Genomic DNA, 20193 nt, shown 5'->3' with positions numbered 1-20193 from the left:
ATATAGCTTTTTAAATCATCAAAATAAAAATGTTTCTCCTGCGGAACTTGATTATTTGAAGTGTTCAGATAACAACGTAATTCATTGGTATTTTTATATTGGTATTTAATACTATGTAGGAACCCAGTTTTGGCATTGAAGTGAAATTATAAATGTGGAGGAAGAGAAGTGCCATGATAAATAACAGAAAAAGGTAGAGTTATTGAATAACTAAGTGCCTTCTTTTTTCATCCCAATTCGTTGATAATAATTGCATTTATTGTGTGCTGTAAAAATATTGAAAATATTTTTGTACACATCATTATGAATCCAATGAACTATTGCTGATATTTAAGGAGCTTCATGTCGTTTGAACACATTTACGCTATCGGAATTTCAACGTCCGTTTTTTAGCGACCATCCCAAATCTACATGTGGTATCCTTACAGATAAACTAATAATATTGATTTACCTTTTTTGGTGGGTTATATCCATGTACCTCGCAGTACGTTGTATGCGTCAGTCTTTCAGGGCTCAGTAGAGTTTCAGCACACGGCAAAGTAGCAGGAGTATCTATAGTGAAGTCCGTTGTATTCGAAACTGGTGTCCGTTGTTGTTCCAACGACTGTCTTTCTTTCAAACACTCGCGCCGACACTTTGCACATCGCTTCATCTCACTGCGCATTCGCAATAGCCACACCATACCGAAAAGAGCCATCTTAGTCGGGCGCCTCATTGTAGATGCTCGCTCATATGGAGGCAGGGACACTCTATATTTAATTAACTTTTTTTATATTACATGTGAACAGCGCTTAACTGATGGCTAATATTTAAGAAATTATTTTTGATAAATCTTAAAATAGAATTTAGAACAATGGAATGACGATGTTTATATTTCACTGAATATTTTGTAGGTATTTCGTAGCAATAAATCCATTCGACCAGAAATTAATAACTATCCCAGTTTACATAGTGCTGCAGCGATAAGTTGCAGATGAATGCTCAGTTGAATCTCATACTGACGATGTTAAATAATATATGTTCTAATAGATTGTTTTTAAATAAACTTCTGCGAGTTATTGCTCACGGAAAACGAGCATTAGCTGAGAAGATATGACACAAGTATAAATGAAATATATGTTGCACACTTCACCCCCAATTCGAATATAAAGTTAACAGGTACAGAGTGGGTCCAAAACTAGATAGATGAAAACTGATGTTTATATCTGAGGGTCAAATTTTATGACAAACAATGGTGAAAACCACATATGGATATCTATCAGCGTTTCTGAGTTACAGCACGTTTTTAAAAAATGTGCATTTTCGAAAAGTTGCTGTAACTTTTTTCTGGTGAATATTACTTGCTTCTATGAAAACATTTCCCAACCTTTTTTTACGTAGAATTCAATGGTGTGAAAACCTTATTTCTTCGAATGAGTTATCAGTAGTTATTTATGGAAAACTATTTTTTCAATGAGACACCCTGTATATTTCTGCATATTTCAACAGAGCTCAAAATTATTTTTCAAAAAATGTAGCACACTTGATATTTTTCTAGAGTTATTTTTGAAATATCGATCTTTTAGGTTTTTTATGTCGACTTTGAAACGTACACTATGATCAAGTAGGCTTTGGACGACGCGACGATAAAACAAAAAAAATTATTCGGTAGTAGCTTTTCACAGCAGTTGCAATGAAACTGATAACAATTTATACTATATTTACTATTGATGAATGAAACTTCAATAATAATTAATAATGATATAAAACAAACAATGGAATATATTTCTTTAGAGAAGGTATTTAAAATGTCTACCAGCTTCTCTCACGAACAGGCGACACCTTTTCTGAACGTTTTTTTTTTCGAATCAATTAGTTCAATAGGGGTACCATTGAAAATGATATCTTTCAACTTTCTCGAGAGGTCAAAGTCCATAGGTGTAAGGTCTGGTTACCTGGCCGGCCAACGTTTGGGTTTTTGGTTGGCTATCCAATTATTACCAACATTTGTAGCTGAAAAATTGATGACAATTGCAGTGTTGTGAGGTGAAGCTTTGTCTTCTTTAGAATATATTTTTCAGAGCTCCATCAGTGGCATTTCATCAACAAGGGGTTCAGTATTTTCCCCTAAAATTTCTAAATATCTCCGAGATATGAGTAGCTATTCTACCCCTATAAATACCTGCCGACACACTGTTCCACAATAGAATGGGGATTTTGTTGTGCCCAATTATTAAAATTGTATAGGTTGAAATCTACCTAACGTCAATTCCTGATAGGCCTATTTATATTTTTTCCATTTCGCGTTAACGTTTTGAGATTATTATCAACAGTTCCTAAAACAACTATTTCTTACAACTCCTTATCCCTATTTGATTCATATAATTTTGGGCATTTTTTTTCAAATTGACCATCATCATTTAGGTTTTGTCGCAATCTTATGAAAATGTCTTTAAAAAGTTGTCTTCTTTCTAGATACCTCTCGTGATACTAATTGCTTGCTGCTTCTGCATTTTTTCCGGTTTGTATGAAACATACTATCATATCCAACTTTTCATAATTTCCAAACTTCATTGCGAATGTGTTTGAAAATTGAACAAAAACAACTAACTAAAGAGCGTCTTTACTGCTTAAACCAAATTTGACTGTAAAGATTTGCATTCTGTTTCATTGCCGCATCATTCAAAGCCTACTCGATCAAAGTGTGCTTTTCAAAGTTCACCTGAAAAAACCTTAAAGCTCTGTATTTCAAAGATCAAGTGTGCTACATTTTTGTAAAAGTTATTTCAAGCTCTATTGAAATGTAAAGGAATATACAGAGTATCTCATTGAAAAAAATAGTTTTCCATCAATAACTATCGATATCTCATTTGAAATAAAAAGTTATATACACCATTGAATTCTACACCAAAAAGTGTTCTGGAAATGTTTTCACGGAAACAAGATTTTTTTGAAAGTTACGGCAACTTTTCGAAAATGCATATTTCCAAAAAAACATGCTGTAACTCAGAAAAGATGATACATATCAATATGTGGTTGCCACCATTGAGGTTGCCATAAAATGTTACTATCTATCTAGTGAGCCAGCTATTTGATCTTTTATATATAACAAATTTTTGACAATTATGTTGACTAAGAAATTAAATAACCTTCCATAAAAAATAAACTGATGAGGATTTGTTAATATTAAAATATTAACCTGTTTTACCTCGCTAATTCTTTTTTGTATTGAGGTAAACGTATATTTCCTCAATTCCATCGATTCAATTCCTCACAGCTAATGCTCATTTTTATGACTAACAAATTGGAAACATTAATACAAAAATTTCAATCATTATGCATCGGTATGCGATTTAGCTAGACAAATCTTTTGCAGTTTTTTGATGTTCATATTTTCTAATGTATGATTTCTGTTGAATAATCGATTAGGGTATACATTTTCAACATCAGTTCTCAGGGTATTATAAATAATCTCATTATCCACTTCTAATGATCGAGTGTAAATTCTACATTCAATTTGATATAAAAAAATTAATTTCTCTTCAAGAATTTTTTTTTTCAGAAGTACTTCTTATGAGATCACTTCGGATAGTATTCGGTTACTTCAACCTTGAATTTTTGAGAAAACAAACTGTAGGTACTATTGCTAGTAGCCAAAATTCTCAAAAACAATATGAACTTTGACAAGAGACAGATGAAAGTTGGTACTATTCGAAAAGTCATCAGAATCGTTCTGGAATTGATTCATTTAGAGATAAATAAACTAATAAATTAATCACTTGATTCCCATACGATACTGATGATTTTTCAAATGCTAGCGATCATATCACAGTTTTTTTATTCATGAGTGCCAAAGTAAGCAATTCTTTCATCAAAAATTTCAATTAAGACATTTCCATTATTTTATTATTGGAACACAAGTCGCTTTCACCATATGATGCAATTCAAACTCAATTAATTGTCGATTGATGGCTATTTAATGAAATATAGGCCCTTAAAATTGCGTTAATGAATTTTATCTAAGATCTGGTATGGGAGAGATACCTATCAATGCAGAAAAATACAATATCAAATTCCACAATGTTCAACAATATGATTATTTTGTAGTTCTGGTGAATGTGTAATAAATGTGAGTAGTTTTCATCAGATCATCCCAAAAGATCCCTCTTTTGACAGTATAAATTATTTTCAACTATTGGCCATCAGTTAAAGACACCAGTCACCTGGCAAGATTCTACAGGTAAAACAAAGTTTCATTACATCAGTGCTCCGAGTTGAGTTTCAAATATCACCAATATAAAACATTTCACAAATAACGATTTGATCAATTGTTGAATTCATACACAATTGAACTATTTTCAACAAAATATTTCATTTTCTAGTCAGTCTTCATCCATTCATTTGTTCGTTTTCAATGACATGGTAGCATAGCGTTATGTTTCAAGCAAAAATAAAACTCTGGTTTGAACATTTTGTGAACCAAACTGCATTTAATTAATTTTTAATCAACTCAACATCCCGCATCCTATTGGAAATGTTTTGTGGGCTCATATTTCAGTTACATAAAAGAGTTCCAAGTTTTAACGGCTTCAATTTCAATTATTTGAATTCACTTACATCGTAAAAGGAACATTGGTTATGAGAGGAATTGAAATGTTCGTCTCACAGATCTTCGATGGATATACAAGTCTGAAGAACAGTAATTAGAAATTTCAAAAAATTCACTGAATAATTAAGGCTATGAGATTTAGTCAGAAAAGAAATATATGAAGTTGACGAATCGAATGGAATGTATAGAATAAACCTAACAAACGTTGATGTTCAGCAAAGTTGGAAAAATCTCTTATGAACAAATGGTATAACCACCAGAATATTGTATGACATGAAGTAGGCACTATGTCGACATCAAAACAGACATTTTTGCTTATTTATTTCATTTCAATATTCAGGTCTTAATAAAAAGCAAATCAATTCATATAACATCATCGATTCAAAATATCGATTGATGCTATCACTGAAGTATTGAATTGTTCAACTGAAAAACTGAGTCACTTCCTACAAGAATATATTGAGTCGAATAGATAAAAGGTATATTGACTGAACTGATTGACTACTCGATTGAGAATCTATGGCTACGAAATTTTTTATATAGAATATCTCTCATACTTAGATGAAAAACTCAGCGTAATAGGTGAAATTGGAATATCTGACATAAAATAAGTATAATGATAACATCAAATCAGAACTGTAATGTTTTTTTTTGACACGGATTTCATTGAAAACGCAAACTAATGAACAGAAAGTATTCAAGAGAATTAAAAAAAATACAGTTGAAAATTTGAAAAGTATTAAATTTCATTTTAATGAAGTGATAGTGGAGAATACTTGTGAACAAGCCAGTGCACTTTTTTATATCCATCAGATATTTACGATATACCTGTCCCTGACACACATTACACTACCAGATTGTCGGTTGAAGTCTCATGATCATTACACCACATTTCAAATTTCATCGCTTATTGATATTGAATTGAACTCAGGTCCTGTAGTCGCTCAAAACTTTTCACAGATGGAATCGATAGTTGTGAACGACTTGGCCATCTGTTCTAGACAGTATTCCTTTAGGACACGAAAACTCTTATTTTCAGACGAGTATTCACTTTTCATTCACTACCGAACTTTGTTAATTACTCCGGATTCTTCCATTATTAGAATCTGCGAAAAAATATACGAAGTTAGAAGCAGCCTAGGATCCCGGTGAATAACATGTTGTTCACAAAATATTGTGAATTTTTAGGTTTTCTCATTCCACTTTCAGTTATAAAATTAATTGTGTACTGTCTATATTAGATAATATAACAAAGAGGATAAGAAATGGAATTATTTTTGTATTCGAATTTCAGATATCTTCGGATATTATAGCTTTCGTGATATACATTTGGAATCTTGACTGTTGAATTTGAGACGGAAACATTTCGGTCCTGATAAAATTCAATTTTAAATCTTTCACAAACCTGGTATAAATTTATTCATTCTGCCTTACTTCACAACGTGAAATATTTTGTACTGAAAACTGAAAACTGGACAAAACTGAATTAACGATATGGTATTCCAATTGAGCACAAACCTTATGAGTAGAAAAAGTATTCACGCTAAGTTAGAACAATATTGTTATTCACCACAACATCAATCTAGACAATATTCAGAAAAGTGCCCTGAAATGATCTCATCTTCATTTTTATCACATCTCAAATAACATCTATTTGTATTTTCTACAAAAGAGATTTATATGTTTTCATTCAGAAGACAAGGAAAGCAAAACGTTGGAAAATTTCTCTCCTATAGATATTTCAATTATTCGTATTTTGAATTGTTGGGAACCTGAGAAATTTTTTAACTTTATTTATACTTGAGAAGTTACATTAATTGCTTTCATTGTCGAGTAGTCTCACAATCCGGTTGATGTTACCACGTATAGTATTTCACGATTCCAGACAAATGAAAATTGCATTTGAATAACAAATATTTTTGTTCGAAAAAATTATTCATTCATTTCATTACTAATGTAAAACACAACGCTCTTTACATCAGCAGCTTTGTCGAAAACTTCAAAAGACAATTCACCTTGCTGAAGATTTTACTACTGTAGGTCACTTGAAGAGAAATATTAACTTTTTCACAATCACAGTTCATAGAAAACATTCATACAGCCAGTTTTTCAATCCCACAGCCATGGACATTTCGTTTAATTGAAGAAATAATATTCTTCAGGAGATATTTGTTTTTGTGTAACAAATTTTTTGATCAGAGCATTATTGGAATCAAATATACTTGAAAGTATCGAGAACATATTATACAGGGTATTTTTGGTGGATACTTGTCATCTTCCAACTTCATACAAAATTAACTTTCAAAACCCTGTCGAATGACAAAAATTCGTTAGGTTTTCGATGCTTCTGCCAAACATACACGGGGTAACTAATTGAGACAGAACAAGACTAATGAAATGTCATCGATATATCCAAGAACTTGGAGATGATTTCAGAAGTCGATTTTGAAATAAGTATTCATAAAGATTCCCTAATACAATATTGGTAGTAGAAGACAATGTAGTGTGAAAGTAGAAGAAATTATGAGTATTTGTTGATTCACATACAATTTTTCATTCGGCTTATATTATGTCGGAAAAACGAAGCCGATATAAATAATTACAAAAAAATTAAAGTTGATTTCATCACATGGTTGTGATATTTGTCGTAAAAAATATAAAAAAAACCTTTGAAATTCATCAAGTGTGTAGCATTTTAAGTGTGCAGAATTTTTTTCAATATGTACCTTTTTCAGTCTCGATTTGAAAATGTTCAGATTTTCTGGTAAAGAGTTGTTCTATAAATATTGGGCACCAGTTTATCTCTGGAACGAGTTGGATAATAATTTCGCAAACTACACCTCACGATTCGATCCCCACAAACATGTTGTCATATATTTTTCAAATAAAGTTTGTAGACATCAAAGCGTGAGGTGTAGTTTGCGAAATTACTATGGATCTTCATCAAGTAACGTCCGAATCAATCAGAAAATTGGATAATAATGTTGCTGGTAAGGTACATCATGCTTGTTCCTATAAACGTATGTACATAACAAGCGAACCGACCCGGCTCCGCACGGGTATATGTTGATACTAAATATACAGAAAAACGCTAATCATAAACTGCTACAGGACGAAAATATTCATTCGAATTCATTCTCGAGGATGAAAAATGGATATTCCGTGTTATTCCTGAGAGAAAGAAAAATACCATAGCGGAATTTTTGTCAGACCCTTTCAAGGTGTATAATACTGTAGTACATTTTTTCAACTATCTCGTAGGGTTTAGCCGTACAAGATATGTGTTTATTTACATAACATTAGAAACCTCTGAAATTATTAATGTTTCTCTATTGTATTATGCATGTTATATACATATAAACCTTCCTTTCGAATCACTCTATCCAATAAAAAATCCTCATCAAAATCCTATATATATATATATATATATATATATATATATATATATATATATATATATATATATATTGACATATATATATATATATATATATATATATATATATATATATATATATATATATATATATATATTTGACATTGTCAGCCAAAATTTTTATCAACTGTCATTTATTAATGTTTTTCTATCTGTTTTTGAACCATTTTATATTTTATTCTCACGTTAGTAAGTTCTCCATATTTATATATTTTTTACAAGATATATAATCTTATTATTGTAGTTGTCCTGACGAAGAAATATACCGAAAGCTTGACATATAACAAAGAGTTTTCTTTGTAACAGCCCAGCTATTGACTGCAACCTCACGAATTAAATCGATTTATATATTTATATATATATATATATATATATATATATATATATATATATATATATATATATATATATATATATATATAACACGATATTCTGGAGAGTAAATGATTGTGAACTTCATCATCACACTTTTAGATGCATTGAGTGTCAAAAGTTTTTTTTCTTAACACTCAATACGTGTAAAGGAGGTGGAAACTTGTGAGAACGGATTAGCATCTAGCAAAAATCTTAGAAATATATCCTAGAAAGGATAGTACATATACTGGTGAAATAATTCATTCATTCAAAAATTGTATCCACTTGAAGTGGAATTCCAAAAGCAGAAAGGAGAATCGGCACTAGACACCGAAGAACAAGAAATAGAAAAGGAAGCTGAGGAGCAGATACAGGTGAAACTGAATGCGAAGACTGAAGAGAAGAAAGAACAATGTTCTACTACCACAGGCGACTTCACAATTCATTTTTCTCTTTTTTCAATTGTGACGCGAGAGGATGAAGACTATTATTTTTCATATATTCACCGTTCAGTTTGTTTAGTTATTTGAGTTACCTATATTTAGAAGTGAAAGAAAGTCATTATTTGTTTTCAAGTTAAGAGAATACTTGAAATATATTCTTACACAAAAAATGAGAAATAAACCTTTCTATGTTTTTTACCACTTGAATTTGTAACTAACGTTACTACAGTTTCGTCATATAAGGACATTTTCAAACTGATAAAATGAATTTTGTTTAAAAAAAATTTTTTAAGAATTTTTATTTCTCATGATGATTTTCTACCATGGCTATATCCATGAATTCATATATTCTTACATTTTCCAAAAGAAGTATAAGCATTTTTTGTTTCAAATCAATGTGGATACTGGTAATATTTATTTGAAAACACAAATTTTTAAAAGATCGGTTGAGTCCAATGTATTCGTGGTTAAGCCTAGCACCAATGATGACACATTAGCGGGTTGAACAAGGACTGTTAGGTGTTAGATCAGAAAATCTTTGTTTAAATGCTCGGGTTTTATCCAGTTACCTTGCAATGAAAGCTGCACTGACAGACAGAAGGCGAATCTCGTACGGTGGTCGATGTCAAAGCTTGACTCGTTCATCTTTGATATTCATGACTTTGACTTCATGAATTTTTTCACTCCCCTATAAATTGATTTAAATTGTTTTTACATTCAATGATACCCCATCATGGAACTTCATTTGAATATTTAATTTTTTTCAATAATTTTGATAAAAATTCAATACAATCACGAAATGTCATATTTCATGTATTTTCAGAAAGTTGACCAACTTTCCTCAGTCGAGTCAAAAAGTGACGCAACCCTCACAATTGTACCGCGTCAATACCATCTCTGGAGAGTGGTGTTCTGTGAGTGTTCTCTTAGTTGACTAGGGGCGATAATATTTGATTGAAACCAAAAAAAATAACAGTGGGATGAAACCCATTACAAAAGAAGAGAATATCATAATAATTGAAGGTAGTGGAAGGGGGTGAGTTTTCGAGGATAAAATATGGTTTATCTCGATTTCCGACAAAACTACATGCCCTATGGAAAAAAGGTCTATGATGGAGTTATAGGTAATGAAAAGATCTACAACTTTCGTTTACACAATTTTTTCACTCAACCCAAAATTTATGTGAAAAAATCAAATAACCAAGTTTTTGTTTTTTTATTTTTTTCTCTTGAAAAAATTAATTTTCTACGAAATTCTCTGAAAACTCACCTTTTCATGTCCTGAATACACTTTAATTTATTCGATTAGAAATATTTATTATTCACATTATTTTGACTTAATATCAGAAAAACACCCTAATTCTCAATCGAAAATTCTCTAGTCAAAATATTAGCTTTTTTCAAAAAGTCGATGTGTTTCCTCTTCGTCGGAATCTATACTTTCTGATCGTGTGAAAAAAACATTACTATAGTAAATGTTCTCAGAAAATGCAAAACAACCAAAAAAAACTTGAATTGGATTTTTTTATTCATTAGGTACAATTTTATCAAAGAAATGTGACTGTCGCAATTTCATTCAGTTGAAAAGTTTATACCTTAAATTTTAATTACATTCATGTCATAGAAAATCTCATGATATATAAATAAACATATGAATCGTACTTTTGAATTCAGATACTTCATTCTGATTACGTTATAGATTATAATATTTTTGAAAACGGTAATCTTATTATTTATAAATATCTTATCTTGAATTTTAATCACTTATCCATTAATTTTTGTCTCTTTGATGGCATTTATTCATCGTTAGATTCGAAGTAGCTGCTGGTACTGTTGTGACAATGACTGATTTTTTTATTTCGGAGATAATATAGCTGCTTGCTGCGTAATGTTTTTCTACATAGCGTAAATATGTATTCATGATCTCTTCCACAGTTTCATTTTTCTGCCAAATTACTTTGTGCAGTTAAAATCCACCGTCGACAACACGCACAATGCCGTCAGAATGCGTTGGTCTATTCACACTCACAAATAATTCATAGAGTTGAGATTTTACATTTTTCATGAGTCCATTTTCTGTAAAAAGTGACAGTGGAAAGGGTGCAAGCTCGTATTGTAAATAAGTTTCCATATCTATTTTACTGTAGATCGTTAACGATATACTTTGTAATAGCAATAATGGATCGATAGCTATAATATCTCTGTTTACTTTAACGGAAGATTGGACCGTTTTTATTGACAAGACTTTTTTTCCTTTTAAATTTTACACTGCAAAAATTCATTCCAACAACAGGTGGCAAATATTTTTTTTCCACCTTCATACGCTTCGCGGCAATTTACAGAATTACTGCTAATAAATCCAGAAAATATTGACATCAGGATCATACCTGTGGAAACATTTTTGTAATATTTGTAAATCATCTACATCTCTTTTCATTCGGTATTCCCTTGAATCAATGTGTTGCTATGTAGTTGCAAAAAAATATTTCAAAACTATTCCATTTGATTGCTAACTTTGACAAGTATCTATGATCATTGGTAATACGAATTTTGTTAAAACACTTTCAGATAAGTCACGATCATGTGTATAGGTACGTCCATTCTGAATTTTCATAGATCTAATTTTAAAACAACAATAAATAGGCATCTACGAATATTATTTATAGACGATTCTACAACCTTCTTGAAATATTGTCTTTTCAATGTAACATGGAATCTTAGGTTTTTTATGTAACTGAAGTGTAAATTTTAATAAACAGCACAAAATTATACATAATGATTGAACAAATTTTCGAATTCAAGTTTTTTTCGATTTTTTGCGATTTCTGAGAACTATAGTAATATATATTTTTTACACCATCAGAGAATAGAGATTTCAACGAATAAAAAGTACTCCGACTTTTTGAAAAAAGCTGATATTTTGACGCGAGAATTTTCGCTTGAAAATTAGGGTGCTTTTTTATATTGAGTCAAAATAAGGTGGTAAAATAAATATTTCAAATCGAATAAATTACTACGGAAGCGTAGAAGGACCAAATATTATTTGTTTATTTGATCCACCATAATTTTGACTCAAAAGTCGACTGTTATATCGTAATTTCGACTTTTATTTCGTAATTTAGAATTTTTTCTCATAATTTAGACTTTTATCTCGTAATTTCGACTTCTATCGCGAAATTTCAACTTTTAAGTCGAAATTATGTTGGATCAAATGAACAAATGATCTTTGGCTCTTCCACGCTTCCGTAAATCACAGGTAAGTTTCGTAAAACCGAAAACTTCCAACAAATTTATGGATGTGGCCGTTAGGAAATCATAATGAAGAAAACAGAATTGAAACTTTCTATGTTTTTCAGCACTTTTATTTGTAACTAACGTAACTGCAGTTTCGTCCTGTAAGGACATTTTCAAACTTATAAATTGAACTCATGTGTAACTCCAGTAACGTTAGATACAAATAAAAGTGGTAAAAAATATAGAAAGTTTCAGATCTTCTTTTATCATAACCAAAAACTTGGTTATCTGAATTTTTACATAAATATGTAGGTTATGTGAAAATATTGATAATACAATAGTTTCGGATCTTTTTATTACCTACAACTTTGCTCTTTAAATTTTTTCCATAGGACTTGTAGTTTTTCCGGAAACCAAGATGAAATTTTTTACGCTTGAAAACTCATCCCGTCAGAACTCGGATCGCCCGTAATTTATTTTTCGTTTAATTTTTATCATTTTCCCATTTGTCTAATGGGTTTCATTCATCTATTATTTTTTTATACTTTTTACCATTTTTGAAGGTTCAGCCCTGGTCTATTGTATGAAGGGGAGAAGGGGGGATATTGGGACGCTACAAATATAATTAGCTATGTAGAGCTTGGCTTTCGATATATTGATCAAATAATTTTATGTTGTTTACATTTATAAGTGTACTATCTATCACCATAGGCTTAGCGCTTATCCACTAATAGATAAATCAGATTTTGAGATTTTACCAAGTATTCGAAATGTCCCGATGTGCCCCTTGGCTGGGGTAGATTTGGACAGTGTAGGGGCAGATGTGGACAAAAACAAATTTCTTTATTAAAAAAGTTTTGAGTCATATTCACTTGGTGAATAAAGGTGGTACGATCTAACATAAATCGTATAAACAGTAAAATAAAAATAAAAAATACATTAAACAACATTTTCATTTGATTTAGTTGACATTATAGGCGCGGTAGTCAACTTGAAACCGTTTTATTGAACTAGACCTTGCAGTTGTTTCAGACGTTCTTGGCTTAGGTAGTTTTAGTTCCACTTGTTCCAATTCTATTAGGTCCTTATCAGGTACTTGGGGTAAGGTAAATCCAGTTCCTGTCTTCCTGAGAAAATTCATGAAATATTTTCCGTCGACAATTTCTTCCACTTCTCCTTCATAATATTTTTGGGTTTTCTTCGTGCAATACTTAACCAGCAAAAAGTCACCGACTTTGATATTTGGCATCCCAGATTCACGATCTATGATAGCCTCTACATCTTGCATGAATTCTTCTTCAGAATTTTCACGGTCCATTTCACTCAAACAGTCAGATTCATCATGTGCATAGCTCACTTTCTCTCCGGAATCATCTGAATCATTCGCTTGTTGCTCAACATTATCAAATAGGTTATGTTTAACTTGCTTCTTCTTTTGCTTAGCTATTTTTTTCTTCTTCCAGTCTATCTTTTTCTGGTGTCTCTGTTAAAATTCGTGATTTTCCGGGCTGTCTTCCTTTTGAATTTGATATCTTTCTCTCTGCTTTGGGATAGGGCCGTATTATGTCTGGAGATATGACATCCGACTGTAATGAAGTTGATGAAGTGCTACTGACCAACACAGATGTTGATAGTGCGTCTGTTGCTACTGGATCCCTTGTATCTGTTACAGATGCAGCAACGAAATCATCTTCCTTAAAAATACCTCTATCAAATGGCACAATCCCGGTTTTTCTAAACCCGGAACATATGTTGGCCAGAGTGAAAGCTTTCTGATACGCTTTTTCTGTCAATTGTGCGATTTCATATATAGATACCCTTCTGCCAGGATGGTTTACTAACCAATCATTGAAAGCTTGCTTCAAATATGTTTTAAATTTCGTACATTTTGTATGCTTTTGTATGTGTTTAATCAGATCCAAGAATAATATAGATGTCATCCATCCTGACCCTGACTTGTTAGCTAATCCAAGACTTCCCGTAGGCGCTGCTTTCATAAAAACATCCTTGAATTTGGCTCTTGGGAACACATAAACAGGAGGAATTGTATTTCCAACTCCACTTATTATAGCGCAAAATGTAACAAGCTCTCCCCGTTCGGCGGATACTGCCTGACCAACTTGTTTTGTGCCAGTTTTGGCAATAACTTTTGGTACATCTAAAACAGTGGCAACACCTGTTTCATCCAAATTGTAGATTCGTTCTGGTGTAATCTTATACTTTTCTAAAGCTCTCTGTAAATTATCGAAAAATTCCTTCACATTTGTTTCATTAAATGCCGAGACTCTTGCCATACTGGTATTTTCTGCCTTCCTCAATGACAAAATTGGATACCTCTTCATGAATGATTTCATCCAATCCTTTCTAGCGGATAACGAGTTATTCCAGCTCGGCGGATACTTCACATTTAGTTTTTTGGCATAATCATATGCCAGCTTTTGAGCTTGTGTATATGTGAGACCATAATTCATTTTCGAACTCTGGATAAAATATTTGGCCAGTTGTTCTTCTTGAGCAGATGTAAAAACTTGTTGAGACGAATACTTTGACTGGAATGGTGATGCAAATGATATTGGATCATCTGAATCTTGTCTGTCAGGAGCGTCATGGTCTCGGCCAGGATTTTCGGAACGTCGTCTCTTTATTTTTTTCAGTCTTTTACCCAGGGTCGATTTCGTCAAATTGTAGGTTGTGGCTGCAGTTCTTATTGAAAGTCTTCCTTGCAAAACATCTTCGACAGCGGCCATTATGTTTTCCTCTGATATATCAGAACGATTGGTCTTCCTCTTGTAAGTCCTTACCATGTTGATGCCTGAAAAAAAATGCAGTCAATTCCCACATTTTTCTCTGGGGCAGATTGGGACAGTGCCCCCGACTAGATGTCCCAATCTGCCCCAATCATTCTTATAAACAAAATGGGTTTATATAAATAACTAAAATAAACAATAACATCAGCACTTACAGACATAATGAGCATAAACAATTCCACTTACCTTCAGAATTTCAACAGAGTTAATTCTAGCATCCACTTGAAAAATATTCGATCTCAAACGATTTCTGATTTATTTACCACGCCGGACACGTGCACGTAACAAACTGTAACTAGGTACTGAGTCGCTTGACGCTTTCGAAACTTTTCTACAATAAAAAAGGTACGTGGTGCGCTCTAACGATAAGCATTACAACTCAACTTTATGCTTAATGGCGCAAAAATTTGAAATGTCCATATGTGCCCCGTATCTCAATGTACCCCCCTCTCCCCTACATTGCTCGGAAAATTTTAGCATTTGTTGAAATGTGAGCGTAACGTCACGTAAACTGTTGGTTTCAAATGTATGGTGTGATTAAAAGTGGTTAACCTTGAGTCATCCCTTTATTTCCATATCAGACAGTAATAATAATAATATTCATTCTTCATTCCTCATAGGAAATTTAATATATAGGACACATTTGGAATATTCAACAAATTGAAAGGAAGATGTAAAAAGTCAATAGTTCGAGAACGTACACAGAGTTTATCCTTCTTCAAAAACAATAAATCGCTCAGTTATTTATTAGGCACCAGATATACCCAACCCTATCCGAAGACACTAACATATTCACCCCTGCGCTGCGTCGAATTCGCTGTTGTTTTCGTCTTAATGAATGTCGTGAGGAATGGTATAAAATTTCAGAGAGCGTACGAAAACCATAACCATCAATTCACGGGTGGCGCAAACAACGAACAGATCGACTCGAGAATCGCGAGAGGCAGGGCCGGCGGATGTCGGGCCTCGTCGATTATCGTTATCCTCCGCAGAGTGAAATATTCATACTTACATGATTCATCGAAGTTTGGCATCACACCCACAACACCTCCCTAAATGTTTTGAACGAAGTAAACGGAGCATCACTATATCTGCGACGTGTGAAACAATATGAAATTGAATGAGCTCTCCGTTAGGTTCTTAAAATATGGTAGCGAAGCAATCCGTCATCTCCATTTTCAATATATAATTGAGAAATGGAAAGTCAAAAAAAGTTTTTCCACAAAATTATTGTTCGCATCCATACTTTTCGAAATTTTGCTAACTTGAATGAATGATGATTCGATAGCTTAATTCTGAAAATTATATATGTTTACGCATTTTGGTTCATATTAGGTAGGTATATGAGTGTTATATTTTCAGATTAGAAAACATCATTCAAATGAATGAATATGACACTATTTTACTAGTTGTAGTAGTGAGTACCAATTGCTCTCACCGCAGAACATTTTTCGCTATATAATAGCTTCCTGAAGTAGGAATGATAAACTTTTGAGTTACAACCATTCAAACTCTAACCATCGCTCCTCCCCCTGTTCCACACAGGTAGCAGAGCATAGTGCCCTAATAATAATGACCTTTGATGAAATTCACTCAAAAAGAAGTAGGTATGTTCACAACCATCGAATTTAATTTTGAATTGGGTAGCACCTATCTACCACAAGACAACACAAAAGAAAAGGGCGAACTTGACCTCCAAAAACCTAAACTAACCTAATCCAACTTGATCTAACCCGAAGAAATAACCTAAGATATCAATTTGAATTGTATGGTGTGAATAGCCCTTCATATATGCATAAAATGCGTATGGAAACCAATGTATTTATTTCATGATCATATCGTATCCATTTAAACAGCTCTCCAATTACCAATGACCACTTTTTGGGAGCGAATAATTTCTGGGAAAGGGAAGTTTAGGCTTCCGATTTCTCCATTTTTATACCAAAAATGTGAGAAACTTTCATGAAAACGAAGAAAGTAATCAATTTCGAAATGAAATATTCAGATGTATAGATCATGCATAAAATTTACTTTCAGACAAAAACTGGAAAAAAAACCCTATCAAAACAACTACTTCCATATAAACATTGAATTAAACAAAAAACACGTCATTTTGAATCAACCACTTCCATATGAACATTGAATTATACAAAAAATACTTTTTCTATTCAGTATGTACTCCAAATATTCTTCACAGAATTGCTACACAATAAGCCATATGAAAGACTGTTATCTTGAATGTTCTGAAATAGGACATTTGTCTTGTTGAATCTCCAGTACCAATACGGATTACATTACAAAATGAAACACTCAAATCATGCATAACAACTCTATTATATGTTAGGGCCACAGAACTTTTGTTTTAATTGGAGAGGGGATCAATTTTTGGGAGGTAAAGGTTTTGACTCTGCACGTCTCCAAATTTACACAAAAAATATGTAAATCTCCCTTTCTTTGCAAGATTCTTACATTTTTCAAATAAAGATGCAAAACTAGAAAGTCAAGACATTTCTTTCCCAAAGAGTATGTAGTGAATTGTTTCGGGTAATTCTTGAAAAATTCAGGCAGTAACGATGAATCATTATAAAATGTTCCATTTAATCACTTCGTCCATTGGTGAAAATCAATGAATGAAGTTCATCACATTCAGATAGACATGTCGTGCTAAAGGTACACAATCATGGATTAGTTCTTCTTGAACATTAAAACCTTTTCATATCAGCTAGAATTCCGAAGATATATTGGGAAAAATAGTTTTTTAATGTGTGTAGTAATTATTTTTATTCTCTCTGGCCCAGTATAGTGCTCAATATTATAAAATATTCGTCTTGGTTTGTCTTCGTATTTTTGAATATTTGTTTTGAGCCGCCTCTGATATAAACTACGAGAAATCGACTATGAAGAAATACGAGACGAAGAAAAAGCAGTTGTGGTGCGAAGGATAATTTGTATCGGAAAGTCTTCTCGTCGAAAAAGACATCTGAATGTAAAGAGATGAGACGTCGGCTGAAATTGATTGAGGTTGAGACGGTGTCGGGTATCTTTGCTGAAATTTGACGGTTGGATTATTGGAAGTGGCAATCTTTTCAATATCAAAGTTTTTACACATCATGTTGAAATTTTTCATATATTTAGACTATTCTTATTCACACAATGAAATGATATAACAATAATTTTTATTGCCTACAGTTTTTAAATTACTATTGAAGAAATACTACACAATGTTCAGCCGTATCATTTACATAATTTGGAACCACTGAAAGTATTTAGGCATAAAATTTCATTTGTCCGTAGAATGCTGTTTTTTAACTGGAAAAATCACTACAATTTGCTCGTCGCTAAACTATCTCCAAATCACTTAAGTTGATTTGGATTTGATCACGTACATTTTATTACAAACAAGTAGAAAGCTTACTTTGACATGAAGAGAGTTCAAGTGAAATTTCGATGTCGTCTTCTGGAACCTTCATTTCACAAAAAAAAATTGGTGCCTTGCTGGCCCTAAAAATAATAATCATGTGAAGACACCTTCAGAAATCTGAATCTGCTGACAAACACTGGTAAATACATGTTTTGGAAATGTGCGATTTCAATTCGAAAAAGATGTGATAATCATATCACTGACGATTTTCATGTATATTAAAGTCAAGAAAAAGATCTGCGTATACTCATTTCCAAAACTAAGGTTTCGTATGAAGTTCCATGTAAAGAGTGCATTAATTCATTCATCGGTATGAACTGGAAAAATCCCTTTGATAAAAAAACAATGTGAAACAATTATCTTGATGATATGCAAAAATGAATTAATAAAAAAAACATTCAGATGAATCAGAAATTCAAAAAAATAAATGGTGAATAAGTGATTATTCACGTATCTTTTGAATGCCCCAAAGGAGTTTGTGAAGAAATTTTGTACTGGCTCATTAGCCTCCTTAAAAATGCGAGACATGATCAAAACCATGATATTTCAAATGCGTCTTTACAATAAAGATAGTATTATCCTCCCTAGTTTTCTTTTGTCCCACTCTAAAATCAATAATGTTAAGAAGTTTTGGAAGATAATAGTGACTCGCTAACAACTTGAATAGAAACAATAAGCCTGTATGGATTCTTCTGTTTTCCAAAGTTATCAAACGAAAGATTAAATGAATGTCATTTTAGTTGAATATTTCACTTGAAGACCCATTCTGTGAGCATTTTTTCTGGATTCTTTCTAACAATTTTTTTTCAGACCAAGTAGGTGAGATGGATACCACAGAATAGATTTATAATCTGAGCCTAAGAGTTTTAGTGATTTGAATGTAATACTATCAAGAGTATTGAATGTTGGTTTTCCGTCAAACATAATATTAAGATTTTCAACTTCCTGAACGGAAAGGAAGCTTTCACAATATTCAAAGGTGATAGGTGAATGGTTACAATTGAAATACATCACTACACATTTATCAGATTTAAAATTCAAGTAATTCATAATACGACAATCAGTTGATCGGTTTCAATCAGATTGAAGTCTCATACAATCACCATAAGATTCAATCTGACGATATAACTTGAAATCATCTATAAGAAGTGAACATTTTAAGTCAATGATGTTAGTAATTAGATCATTAATGAAAATATTGAATAGTGAAGGTCCACAATGACTGCCTTGCGGAACACCAGATAGAACACCATTGGTTATGAATTGCTATGTTGAAGAAAATATTGAATATTTAGAGAATGTAACGAAAATGTAACGGAAATATTACGTGGTTTCATCATTAGTAATCCCAAAAAAACAATAAATCTTCATCAGTATCCCATATTAATCATTATTTCTGTACGTGTCATTGTTTTCTACATGAATTGGGAAACTTCAAAATTATGACAATTTAAACAAATAGAAAAGTTTCAGATAAAATGTGTTCAGGTTACATTACTTTACCAAGTACAGTTCATCTTCTGATGATGCCAAATCAGTTGGTGAAACATGTTTGGAAGTTCTGTTGTTCTAGTGTGTGGGAAAAGTATTTGTCGTAGTGTAATTCCATATCTCTGTTATATAATTTTGTATGTATAGAATGACTCCACAACAAAAAATATAAATCAGTTATTTATTATACTCAATCAGACGATGATACAAGAATATTTTTTCAGATTAGCAACATGGTAGTAAATACAAACCATCAACTTCATTAAAATCCAACTGAAAAATTATAAAACTATAAGCATATTAAACAACTATAAATTTTCTATTTTTTCTGGTTCGAATACAGGACTGAAGAAATTTGCATCAGGTCAGATCTTTTCCCCCAAGTTTAATTATCAGTTGAAGTTGATGACTCCCAGCCA

General features: G+C 32.1%; 1 protein-coding gene and 1 long non-coding RNA gene across 2 annotated transcripts in view; both read right to left on the bottom strand.

Moving 5' to 3' along the window:
- Window positions 1–448: 448 nt before the first annotated feature.
- LOC111509400 (uncharacterized) overlaps window positions 449–20193 on the bottom strand; it is a 366192-nt gene continuing 346447 nt past the window's right edge. Inside the window, exons 2-3 of the long non-coding RNA XR_012465823.1 lie at window positions 5417–5694; window positions 449–749 (exon numbers count right to left, since the gene is read on the bottom strand). This is a non-coding gene — a long non-coding RNA (uncharacterized lncRNA). The remainder of the gene's footprint in view (window positions 750–5416; window positions 5695–20193) is intronic.
- LOC141482934 (uncharacterized) lies at window positions 13017–15286 on the bottom strand. Its single transcript, XM_074176974.1, has 3 exons — window positions 15049–15286; window positions 13672–14867; window positions 13017–13538 (listed from the first exon to the last, which is right to left on the bottom strand). Exons 2-3 carry the CDS (start codon window positions 14857–14859, stop codon window positions 13017–13019), a joined length of 1710 nt encoding a protein of 569 aa, XP_074033075.1. The 5' UTR covers window positions 14860–14867; window positions 15049–15286.

Source organism: Leptinotarsa decemlineata, unplaced genomic scaffold (genome assembly GCF_025532065.1).
Source record: "Leptinotarsa decemlineata unplaced genomic scaffold, Ldec_3_MD MMD2_tig00002159_RagTag_RagTag, whole genome shotgun sequence".
Classification (NCBI taxonomy): Eukaryota; Metazoa; Arthropoda; class Insecta; order Coleoptera; family Chrysomelidae; genus Leptinotarsa; species Leptinotarsa decemlineata.
The sequence above is the reverse complement of the archived record's forward strand: the minus strand, read 5'-3'. Positions and strand labels throughout refer to the sequence as shown.

Bases quoted from the DNA above. Each gene is read 5' to 3' on its own strand.
- LOC141482934 (XM_074176974.1), bottom strand. From the start codon at position 14,859: ATGGTAAGGACTTACAAGAGGAAGACCAATCGTTCTGATATATCAGAG. The intron at 13,539-13,671 runs GTCAGTAGCACT...GAATTTTAACAG, and splicing joins CACTATCAACATCTGTGTTG to AGACACCAGAAAAAGATAGA.